A 12,848-nucleotide genomic window follows, 5' to 3' on the forward strand; every position below is an offset into this window, starting at 1 on the left:
ATTGAAAATGAAACTAAAACTTAGTAAGTAACTTCAGTGCCTCTACAATTGAAACTTAGTAGACCTGTACTGGGCTGCTGACATTGACAGCTGCCTCATTTTACTGCCTTTTAAACACATTGGCCCGGAATTTGTGGTCAGCGGCGAAGCAATGGCGCTCACTGCTGACCTCAAAGAAAGCTACCCACAAAGATCTTGATCTCTGTGGCGAAAACTTTAGCTTTCTCGACCTCAATTTGAATGCAGCACTGTTAATAGGAGAGCCCTAGAGTACAGCAGCAGTCATGTCATCAAGCTGTCTAAGCAGCCAATCACATTGAATAATTCTCAGACATCAAACCAGGAAATAAAAGAAAACTTTTACTTTCATTTAAAAAAATTTTTAGAAAGAAAAATAAAGATTGGGACACAAACATGGGGTTAAGGTAGAAGCTAAAATAGCAAAGAAACCTGAAAAAATTTTATTTTAAAATTCTAGTATTTATCATAATGGATAAATTTGACATTCCATAAATATAAAATTAATTTTTCAGGGCCAGAACAGTTGTTCAGTAGTCAACTGTTAAAATCCCAGTTACACCTCTCACCAAGGCTTAACTTTTTATGGGTTGTTGTTTAACAGCAATATTAGAGCGGAAATGGGAAAGTTTTCATCAGTTCAAGTGATTTCACCGATTGCTAGCTATGGGGAGTTCCACAGCACAGCCTGTGGCGGAGCAGGGAAGGACTGACCGCAACTTCAGGGTTTCCGCATTTATCTGCGCATGCGCTAAATTCTGAAGTTACGGTTAATGACGGCGAACGCCATCAGTCTCGCCACCACAAAATCCGGGCCATTAGTCAATATTTTTTCCATTCACTAACTCGGTAGCTCCAGGCAAAGTCACCGGAGCAATCTCTCCACAGCATGGCATGCTGTCTTGCAATTATTAAATTTCTATGTATTTAGCTTCCGGTAATGAAGCTTCCGTAGCAAAATTTAAAAATAATCTACTTACCAGATCTAAGGCAGAGCCACCACCTAGATATTCCATTATAATCCATAATTTTGTATCCTGTGTATGAAATGAACAATTATCAAAAATACTGCTTATAGGGTGAATCACAACACATTAACAAGTAACGTGAAAGTCTGGCCTCTTGAGCACCTCCCATTTCCTCCGTTCCACCATCGGCAGCCGTGCCTTCAGCTGCCTGAGACCTAAGCTCTGGAATTACCTCCCTAACCCTCTCTGCCCTTTTAAGATGCTCCTTAAAACCTACCTCTTTCATCAAGCTTTTGATCATCTGCCCTAATATCTCCTTATGTGGCTCGGTGTCAAATTGTGTCTGAAAATGAATGCTCCTGTGAAGCACCTTGGGACGTTTTACTACGTCAGTGTCAGTAATAAAAAATTCTGTGTCAGTAATAAAAAATTCTTGGCCAAACTATTTTGGTTGACTGCGGAACTTGCTGACACACAGTCGTTGAGACGAACAGCATAGATGCTTTTAAGGGGAAGCTTAGGTACCCTTACATTTCCATAAATTAAACAAATCAATGTGAAGTGTGAAAAGCCTGTTGCGAAACAATTTATTATAATATCAAATTAGAACATGGATAGGAAGCTATATATATTATCTCAAGACAGAAAATACCCATATTACACATTATTAAATTCAGAATATACTGGGTTTCTGCAATTTCTACGAAGAACTTCTGGAATCAAAAGACTTACCGTATATACTCGCGTATCATGCGACTTTTGAAGACCTAAATTGTAACCTAAATTTGGGGGGTCGCATGATACGTGAGATACAAAATTTGCGGGTGTGAAGTGCTGGCCAAGATTAGGCTGTTAGGCTGTTAAGCAGACCGTATCCACGCTGAATCTCGGCAGGTATCTCCTGGGCTGGATTGCAGCCTCTATTGTCGCTTGTACTGTATCGGGGGGGATGAGAGAGAGTCGCGGAGGTCGGGGGAAGAAAGAGACCGGACCGGATCTGACCTGACCCCCGCTCTCCCTACCCCGGCGACCCGACCTCTGCTCCCCCAACTCCCCCCCCACCCGGCAACCCAACCCGACCTCCTCTTCACCCCCCCCCCACCCCCCCGGCGACCCGACCTCCGCCACCCACAACTCCCTCTGAAGTTTGCTGCATTATTAGAGGCTCCATCTATCTCAGCCCATGCTTCTTTTACCCGCAAACACAGTAGAGGCTGTGGCTGAACGACGCTAGTCAAGCCAGCTGGAACGATTGCTGTATAGGTGTTCGATTCGCGAACAGCTTTCACAGCAGAATCCACTCGATGTTTCATGTTAAGGTCTGTATTCGATCTCAAAAAAGTGACTCGCATGATACATGAGATATATGGTAAAATCATGTTTTGGGGACGAAAATTTAGGGGTCGAATGATACTCGAGATCGCAGGATACGCGAGTATATACGGTATATAGAATTTACAGCACAGAACAGGCCCTTCGGTGCAACAGGTCTATGCTGGTGTTTATGCTCCACATCACCCCTCTTCATCTCATCCCATTAGAATACCCTTCTGCTCCTTTCTCACGTGTTTATCTAGCTTCCCCTTAAATGCATCTGTGCTATTCATCTCAACCACTCCCTGTGGTAACGAGTAACACATTCTCACCACTCCCTGGGTAAAGAAGTTTCTCCTGATTTCCGTATTGGATTTATTAGTGACTATCTTTATGGCTCCGAGTTTTGGACTACCCCTATAAGTGGAAACATCTTCTCTATGTCTACCCGATCGAACACCTTCATAATTTTAATGAGCTCTATTAGGCTGATACTCCACTGCAACACTGAGCGAGTGCTGCACTGTCAGAAGTGCCATCTTTTAGATGAGATGTTAAACCGAGGCTCCATCTACTCTCTCAGGTGAGTGTAAAAGATCCCATGACACTATTTCAAAGAGGAGCAGGGGAGTTCTCCCTGGTGCTCTGGCCAATATTTATCCCTCAATCAACATCACTAAAACCAATTATCTGTTCATCACATTGCTGTTTGTGGGAGCTTGCTGTGCGCAAATTGGCTGCCGGGTTTCCTACATTACAACAGTGACTACACTTTAAAAGTACTTCACTGGCAGTCATGGGCTTTGGGCAATGATCATGAAAGAATATATAAATGCAAGTTTTTCTTTTTTCTTTCTTTCTAGAGAGGTTTGAACCCAGAAACTTCTCACGCAGATCCCTGCAAGAGAAAAATATGGAACCTCTTTTACAGCTCGAAGTACAGACTATAAAAAATTTGATGGAAAATTCACACCATCCAAATTTAAAAAAAGGTTTTTCCACTTCTAAAGGCACTGTGCTCAAATCGTAACAATTTCTTTTTCAAACTGGACTTTCTACCCATTTGATAAACGCTATCCCTTATACAATTGCACTTAGTCAAATGAACAGCAATTATCTACCAGATGTCAAAGGGTGTTAAAAAAGCAAGCCTGAAGGCTTTGTGTCTTAATGCAAGGAGTATCCGCAATAAGGTGGATGAATTAAGCGTGCAAATAGATGTTAACAAATATGATGTGATTGGGATTACGGAGACGTGGCTCCAGGATGATCAGGGCTGGGAACTCAACATCCAGGGTATTCAACATTCAGGAAGGATAGAATAAAAGGAAAAGGAGGTGGGGTAGCATTGCTGGTTAAAGAGGAGATTAATGCAATAGTTAGGAAAGACATTAGCTTGGATGATGTGGAATCTATATGGGTACAGCTGCAGAACACTAAAGCGCAAAAAACATTAGTGGGAGTTGTGTACAGACCTCCAAACAGTAGTAGTGATGTTGGGGAGGGCATCAAACAGGAAATTAGGAGTGCATGCAATAAAGGTGCAGCAGTTATAATGGATGACTTTAATATGCACATAGATTGGGCTAACCAAACTGGAAGCAATACGGTGGAGGAGGATTTCCTGGAGTGCATAAGGGATGGTTTTCTAGACCAATATGTCGAGGAACCAACTAGGGGGGAGGCCATCTTAGACTGGGTGTTGTGTAATGAGAGAGGATTAATTAACAATCTCATTGTGCGAGGCCCCTTGGGGAAGAGTGACCATAATATGGTGGAATTCTGCATTAGGATGGAGAATGAAACAGTTAATTCAGAGACCATGGTCCAGAACTTAAAGAAGGGTAACTTTGAAGGTATGAGGCGTGAATTGGCTAAGATAGATTGGCGAATGATACTTAAGGGGTTGACTGTGGATGGGCAATGGCAGACATTTGGAGACCGCATGGATGAATTACAACAATTGTACATTCCTGTCTGGTGTAAAAATAAAAAAGGGAAGGTGGCTCAACCGTGGCTATCTAGGGAAATCAGGGATAGCATTAAAGCCAAGGAAGTGGCATACAAATTGGCCAGAAATAGCAGCGAACCTGGGGACTGGGAGAAATTTAGAATTCAACAGAGGAGAACAAAGGGTTTGATTAGGGCAGGGAAAATGGAGTACGAGAAGAAGCTTGCAGGGAACATTAAGGCGGATTGCAAAAGTTTCTATAGGTATGTAAAGAGAAAAAGGTTAGCAAAGACAAACGTAGGTCCCCTGCAGTCAGAATCAGGGGAAGTCATAACGGGGAACAAAGAAATGGCAGACCAATTGAACAAGTACTTTGGTTCGGTATTCACTAAGGAGGGCACAACAACCTTCCGGATATAAAAGGGGTCAGAGGGTCTAGTAAGGAGGAGGAACTGAGGGAAATCTTTATTAGTCGGGAAATTGTGTTGGGGAAATTGATGGGATTGAAGGCCGATAAATCCCCAGGGCCTGATGGACTGCATCCCAGAGTACTTAAGGAGGTGGCCTTGGAAATAGCGGATGCATTGACAGTCATTTTCCAACATTCCATTGACTCTGGATCAGTTCCTATCGAGTGGAGGGTAGCCAATGTAACCCCACTTTTTAAAAAAGGAAGGAGAGAAAGCATGGAATTATAGACCGGTCAGCCTGACCTCAGTAGTGGGTAAAATGATGGAATCAATTATTAAGGATGTCATAGCAGCGCATTTGGAAAATGGTGACATGATAGGTCCAAGTTAGCATGGATTTGTGAAAGGGAGATCATGCTTGACAAATCTTCTGGAATTTTTTGAGGATGTTTCCAGTAAAGTGGACAAAGGAGAACCAGTTGATGTGGTATATTTGGACTTTCAGAAGGCTTTCGACAAGGTCCCACACAGGAGGTTAATGTGCAAAGTTAAAGCACATGGGATTGGGGGTAGTGTGCTGACGTGGATTGAGAACTGGTTGTCAGACAGGAAGCAAAGAGTAGGAGTGAATGGGTACTTTTCAGAATGGCAGGCAGTGACTAGTGGGGTACCGCAAGGTTCTGTGCTGGGGCCCCAGCTGTTTACATTGTACATTAATGATTTAGACGAGGGGATTAAATGTAGTATCTCCAAATTTGCGGATGACATTAAGTTGGGTGGCAGTGAGAGCTGCGAGGAGGATGCTATGAGGCTGCAGAGTGACTTGGATAGGTTAGGTGAGTGGGCAAATGCGTGGCAGATGAAGTATAATGTGGATAAATGTGAGGTTATCCACTTTGGTGGTAAAAACAGAGAGACAGACTATTATCTGAATGGTGACAGTTTAGGAAGGGGGAAGGTGCAGCGAGACCTGGGTGTCATGGTACATCAGTCATTGAAGGTTGGCATGCAGGTACAGCAGGCGGTTAAGAAAGCAAATGGCATGTTGGCCTTCATAGCGAGGGGATTTGAGTACAGGGGCAGGGAGGTGTTGCTACAGTTGTATAGGGCCTTGGTGAGGCCACACCTGGAGTATTGTGTACAGTTTTGGTCTCCTAACTTGAGGAAGGACGTTCTTGCTATTGAGGGAGTGCAGCGAAGATTCACCAGACTGATTCCCGGGATGGTGGGACTGACCTATCAAGAAAGACTGGATCAACTGGAGTTCAGAAGAGTGAGAGGGGACCTCATAGAAACGTTTAAAATTCTGACGGGTTTGGACAGGTTGGATGCAGGAAGAATGTTCCCAATGTTGGGGAAGTCCAGAACCAGGGGTCACAGTCTAAGGATAAGGGGTAAGCCATTTAGGACCGAGATGAGGAGAAACTTCTTCACCCAGAGAGTGGTGAACCTGTGGAATTCTCTACCATAGAATGTAGTTGAGGCCAATTCACTAAATATATTCAAAAGGGAGTTAGATGAAGTCCTTACTACTCGGGGGATCAAGGGGTATGGCGAGAAAGCAGGAAGGGGGTACTGAAGTTTCATGTTCAGCCATGAACTCATTGAATGGCGGTGCAGGCTAGAAGGGCTGAATGGCCTGCTCCTACACCTATTTTCTATGTTTCTATGTCATTTGAGCAGCCCTTAACAAAGCAAAAAGCCCCAAAATAAAAGATGAAGTGCTGTTAGCTTTGACCTAAGAGGATGGCAAAACTGCTTGTGTGTTCCTATTTTCCTAAGCACTTTGGAACATCCTGAGGATAAGAAAGAACCGCAGAGGTTTACAGAATAGGAGGCCGCCATTCGGCCCCTCGTGTCTATGCCTGCTGAAAAAGAGCTATCCAGCCTAATCCCACTTTCCAACTCTTGGTCCGTAGCCCTGTAGGTTACGGCACTTCAAGTGCATATCCAAGCACTTTTTAAATGTGATGAGGGTTTCTGCCTCTACCACCCTTTCAGACCGTGAGTTCCAGATTCCCACCACCCTCTGGGTGAAAAGGTCTGTGGTAGGGTGGAAGGCAGGAGTGATTAAATTACAGGTGCAAGGCAAAAGGAGATGGTAATTGGACAAGTAAAGAAACAAAAGATGGATCTAGAAGAGTTGTAAATAGGAACAGCAGAATCATTACCAGCAACTGCTGTTCAAAAAAAACAGGAGCAGTGGTTATGGTCTGAAATTGTTGAACTCAATGTTGAGTCTGGAAAGCCACCGTTTGTAAATTTCACTGGTAGAATCACTGCACCCTGTACAACAAAATAGCATGCTGAACCACTCCTTTAATAGTCAAATGTGTTATAGCAAAATGAAGTATTGAGAGAAATGTTAGCCTATATAATGGATCACAGGCGGAACTAAACTCTCAATCAGCTTGAATGCTGCAATACGCATTGTATTCCTGTTGGCATGGGGGATGTTGGGATCATCTTTTGGACCTGCACTATAAAGTCTACCGATGACTGGACTTCAAAAGATTTTAAAACCACATCAAAAGATTGTAGTGTCTGAAAACAAAAATCGGGTAACTTTCCAGAAAAGGGCAATTACCATCACCTGCCTTTCGCCAGGAACCTTCCCGGAACTGTGAATGAGGGTAAATGAAAAAACACTTCAGAACAAAAAAGGAAAAGAATGACTTGGATTTCCACAGCACCTTTCATGACCACCGGACGTCTCAAAGCGCTTTACAGCCACTGAGATACATTTGGAGTATAGTCACTGTTGTGATGTAGGAAACGTGGCAGCCTATTTGCGCACAGGAAGCTCCCACAATGTGATAATGTCCAGGTAATCTGTTTCTGTTTTGTTGATTGAAGGATAAATATTGACCAGGACACCAGGGATAACTCCCCTGCTCTTCTTCGAAATGTACCACGGGATCTTTTACATCCACTTGAGAGGGCAGACCCGGTTTAATGTCTCCTTCGAAAGACGGTGCCTCCAACAGTGCAGCACTCCCTTAGCACTGCACTGGAGTGGCAGCCTAGATTTTGTGCTGAAGTCTCTGGAGCGGGACTTGAACCCACAACCTTCTGACACAGAGGCCCACTGAACCACAGCTGACATTTTTGCAACTTTATATGCCATAAAGTGTCACTGCATTTCTTTCTGTTGTAAGGTAGAAAATGCGGCAGCCAATGTCTAACATTTGCAGTGTTACCAACGTTCCCACTAAGCTACATGGTCGCACAGCATGCATGAAATTTAAAATTAGGGGGAAACATTGGTGTATATCTATTTATCCTAACTTTAGCCTCGCGTTCGAACTCTTGGGGAGCGCGGTAGAAGAATCTCTCAATTTCAAAATTCTCACCCGTGTCTTCAAATCCCTCTATGGCCTCGCCCTCCCCATCACCTCCAGCCCAACGATAATCTTCATCCCCCCACTCCCCTACCCCCTCCCCGAGTTGTCTGTGCTACTCTAATTCTGCCCTCCTGAGCATTCCTGATTATAATCGCTCAACCATTGGTGGCCGTGCCTTCTGTTGCCTAGGTCCTAAGCTCTGGAACTCCCTGCCTAAACTTGTCCGCCTCTCTACCTCTCTTTACTTCTTCAAGACGCACCTTAAAACATACCTCTTTGACCAAGTTTTTGTTCACCTGCGCTAATTTCTACTTATGCAGCTCGGTGTCAAATTTTTATCGTACAATACTCCTGTGAAGCGCCGTGGGACATTTCACTGTGTTAAAGGTGCTATATAATTACAAGTTGTTGTTGTATTGGTGAAAACAGCTGGCACCCAGTACCACATATCCGTGCTTGCCTCCTAGCCAGGCCAGACATTAAGACTCCCAAAGGCTGCTCACACCTCAGATCCATATTTTGAAGAATGTAAAGAGTGGCTATCAGGACCTCATAAAAATTAACTAGTTCGAGGGAACTTAAGAGACTGTTAGTACCATCGGGAGAAAATGGTTTTGGCAGGGGGGGGGGGGCGGGAGTTATTGAGTAAAAGTTAAAGCACTCTGGACTAACAAAGGCACCAATAATATTAATTTAGCTTCTCTGGAATACCTAAACCAGTGGTGCTGCCTGCAAGCACCACACCTTAGATGCATTGAGCATTTTTTGCTAGTTCTTAAGAAAGCAGGTCTTCATATAACCCATAGTCAATATTTAACCCTCAACCAACATCACTAAAAACAGATGATCTGGTCAGTAGCACATTACAGTTTGTGGGAGCTTGATGTGCATAAATTGGCTGCCACCATTCCTACATTGCAACAGTGGTTACACTTCAAAGGTACTTCATTGGCTGCAAAGCACTTTAGGACGCCCTGAGGTTGTGAAAGGAGTTATATAGATACTAGTCTTTCTTTTATCTTGTTATCTGTTTCATCTAGAAAACTGAGTTGCTTTGGGGTTGCTGCACCTCATGTTGTTGTGACTAGGATGGCCCAGCTTACATTATGTCATAAGCCCTGTTCTGTGATATTTTATTTATATCCCCACCCCGCACACTCCCCAAGTTCTAAACAACAAGATAAAAGAGTGTAATTAAGCAACATTTGTTTATCAAATGCATTCCTTGCTGAAATTTAAGTGCAAATGTTAATTAAATAATAAATTTGTCTGTATCCAGCCCATTAACTTCCATCGTCTGATCCCTTGCTTAGGTAAACACAAGTGATTTGCTGATGTGAGAATTTTGTTGGAAAAAAAAACAATGACAACATATACATCAACGTTGTCAGCAGGAAGTCATTAGACGGACTTGGAGCGCCTGCCCAGAGCAGCGCCGCCCTTGTGTTTCACTCAGGACCTGCCACTGGAATCTACAAAAGCAAAACAGCGCGGGTGCAGGAGATCTGACCCCGCCAGCCTTGTATCCACAGGAGATACCCCAAACACCAGTCCACGCCTCCTCCACGCCCAGTGAGCCCAGGCCCCCTCTCTCTGCACATTCCCGGGCCATGGGAGCCATGCATAACATAAGAAATAGAAGCAGGAGTAAGCCATTTGGCCCCTCGAGCCTGCTCCGCCATTCAAAAAGATCACGGCTGATCTGATCTTGGGCTCAGCTCTACTTCCCTACCCGCTCCCCTTAACCCTTCATGCCCTTATCGCTCAAAAAACTGTCTATCTCCACCTTAAATATACTCAATGACCCAGTCTCCACAGCTCTCTGGGGTAGAGAATTCCACAGATTTACAACCCTCCGAGAGAAGAAATTCCTCCTCATCTCAAGTTTTACATGGGTGACCTGACCCCTTATGCTGAAACAATGCCCCCTAGCTCTAGATGCCCCCACGATGGGAAACATCCTCTCTGCATCCACCTTGTCGAGCCCCCTCAGTAAGTTTCAATAAGCCTTCTCCTCTTTGCCAGATTTGCCGTGCTTCCCTACCGCACTGCTATTCTGCTGTCACCATTTACACCTCCTCTGGACCTATCTTGAATTGACCCATTACCAGTCCCTTTTGCCTTGCACCAGCATCCCTTTTGGCCTTCAATCACTCCTGCCCTCCATCCTATCACAAACCTTTCTTTTTGGCTCTTTCCTCCCCCCTCTCCCTTGCTCTGTACTTGTTTACAATCGGTTTCATCGCCAACATCTTTCAGTTCTGACAAAAGGCCATCGACCTGAAACGTTAACTCTATTTCTCTCTCCACAGATGCTGCCTGACCTGCTGAGTGTATCCTGCATTTTCTGTTTTTATCACAGGAATCTACAATACTGGGACACATATGCAGCACTGGGGGATAACACTGCATTGTTGGAGGTGCTGTTTCGTGGCTGAGATATATATGAGTCTGCCTGCCTCTTCAGATGGATGTAAAAGATCCCATGACACTATTTATTTTTGAAGAGCAGAGTGTTCCTCGGTGTCCTGACCAAAACTCATTCCTCAACTAACGGCACCAAACAGTAATTGGTCATTCAACTCATTGTTTTTTTGTGTGGGATCTTTCTAATGAGCAAACTGTGTTTGCTTCCTGACAGTGAATGCACTTCATCATGAATTCTTTGGCTGTGAAGTGCTTTCAGCCATCTAAGATGATGAAAGATGCTACATAAAAACAAGTTTATTACAGCACAGAAACAGGCCATTCGGCCCAACTGGTCCATGCGGGTGTTTAAGCTCCACACGAGACTCCTCCCACATTACTTAATCTCACTCTATCAGCATATTCCTTTCTCCCTCATGTACTTATCTAGCTTCCCCTTAAATGCATCTGTGCTATTCGTCTCAACTACTCCCTGTGATAGTGAGTTCCACATTCTCACCACTCTCTGGTAAAGAAGTTTCTCCTGAATTCCCTATTGGATTTATTAGTGACTGTCTTATATTTACGGCCCCTAGTTTTAGACTCCCCCCACGAGTGGAAACATCCTCCCTATGTCTACTCTATCGAACCAAAACAAATCATTTGTCAGGTTGGACTTGGTTTTGGAACAAACATTCATTTGGAAGACCTGTCATCATCAACTTATGTATTTGAAGAAAACCTATAAAGTAAAAAAAATCCCCAAGTCAATTCAGAAATGGAGATAGATAGGAACACGTGGAGCAAAGGATTGGGGGAGCAATCAAAGCTTGGCTGAAAAGAGCTTTGAAGTTTTTACAAGGCGAGAAGAGAGGCAGAGTGGTTTTGGAAGGGGGTGGGTGGAGAGTTCGACAGAGTGGGGTGAAAGGCTCTGCCAATGGTTGATGAATGGGGATGGGCATAAAAGTGCAGCACAGGATACAGCAGCTGTATTTTCGATAAATTGGGAGTTGCGAGCAGGTGGAGGATCGGAGGCCAGCAAGGAGAATGTTGGAGTGATCAAGCCAATGTGACAAAAGCATGGACATGGGTTTCTGTAACAAAGGGGCAGAGTTGTGGAGATGGAAATAAGCAGCCTTGGTGATGGATAAGATGTGGCATTTCAAGCTCTGCTCGGGGTCAAACGGGACACCAAGATTTGGTTTGGACCTGAGCGAGTGGGAGGGGAAATGCAGTCAGTGGCCATCAGCCCCTCCAATAGATATATAGACAGATTTTGAGAGAAGGAGGGGGATTGAGATGAGGACTGAAGGTGCCGTGTAGCATCCAGAACTTTTAAATCAGGGACGTCCAACCTTTTGGATCAGAGAGCTGGATTTTGTGATGTAACTAGCAAACGAGCAGAGTCTGATTAAGGGTGTTTTTACACTACAACTTATTCATTAACCATACATTGGTAGCCCTAACTTTGACTACCAAAACGACTGTAACAAAGAGCTCTACGGTGCTCATGTGTAGTACAGTCCAAAATCTAACCAATGAATTAAGAGCTTTTTCTTTCCTTTGTTGTGCACCGTCAGTCCAGTTTTTTTTCTGGCAGGAGCTTCTTTATCATTCTTCTAATTCAACTCATCCCATCTCACCCAAAGCAACTGGAATAAAGAGCATGTAGTGATCCAATCTCATCTGGCCCATTGACAGTGAAATTTAACCAGGCAGTACAGGAAGTGGGAAGAAGCAGCTGTAATCCGTGCTCAAAGACAGCGATACTCTAGCGGAAAATTCAGACTACTGCCCTTTTTCCATCTCCTCCACCCCAAATAATTTAAATTCGCAAATCAACCTTGGTAGAATCATATTAGCAATGCCAGCAATCACCAGGACAACTAACCACCCATCTTAACAATGTGCAGGTGAATTAAAACTGCAGAAAAATCCAAAAGTGCTCTCAGTTCATCTCAAAATTTATTTGAACTAAATTCATACCTTAAAAAACACACCAAATATTTGATACCACTTAATACAATGCTTTAGCAAAGTTTAGCCACCTGAAAGAAACCATATCCCATCTCCAAAAACAAGCAACATGATGAGCCTCACCTTCAGGTAGGATCCATAGTATTTTGTAACATACGGACTATCACACTGACTCAGCACAGTTATTTCCTGCTGAATATCTTCAATTTCATCTTCAGCTTCTTCAAGATCAATATTTTTTATGGCCACAACTTTCTGAGTCCGCTTGTCTATTCCTTTAAAAACTTCACCAAAAGAGCCCTTGCCAATCTTTTCCAGTTTTGTAAATAGTTCTTCGGGATCTGCTTTTGAACTCTTAAGAAAAAAAGAGGGAAACAAATGTAAGAACTGCAATGTGATAAACTTCGTAAAGAAAGAACTTGCATTGCTATAGTACTTTCACCACTTCAGGATGTCCCAA

At 43.7% G+C, this 12,848-nt stretch overlaps 1 protein-coding gene across 1 annotated transcript in view; it reads right to left on the reverse strand.

Moving 5' to 3' along the window:
* The window catches only part of LOC139274971 (serine/threonine-protein kinase 24-like), a 36,926-nt gene extending 24,332 nt beyond the window's left edge, over nt 1-12,594 (reverse strand). Inside the window, exons 1-2 of the mRNA XM_070891769.1 lie at nt 12,512-12,594; nt 999-1,055 (exon numbers count right to left, since the gene is read on the reverse strand). Of these exons, the coding sequence (XP_070747870.1) occupies nt 999-1,034 (36 nt within the window). The 5' untranslated portion in view covers nt 1,035-1,055; nt 12,512-12,594. The remainder of the gene's footprint in view (nt 1-998; nt 1,056-12,511) is intronic.
* Between the last annotated feature and the right edge of the window lie 254 nt (nt 12,595-12,848).

Source organism: Pristiophorus japonicus, chromosome 10, assembly GCF_044704955.1.
Source record: "Pristiophorus japonicus isolate sPriJap1 chromosome 10, sPriJap1.hap1, whole genome shotgun sequence".
In the NCBI taxonomy this organism is placed as follows: Eukaryota; Metazoa; Chordata; class Chondrichthyes; family Pristiophoridae; genus Pristiophorus; species Pristiophorus japonicus.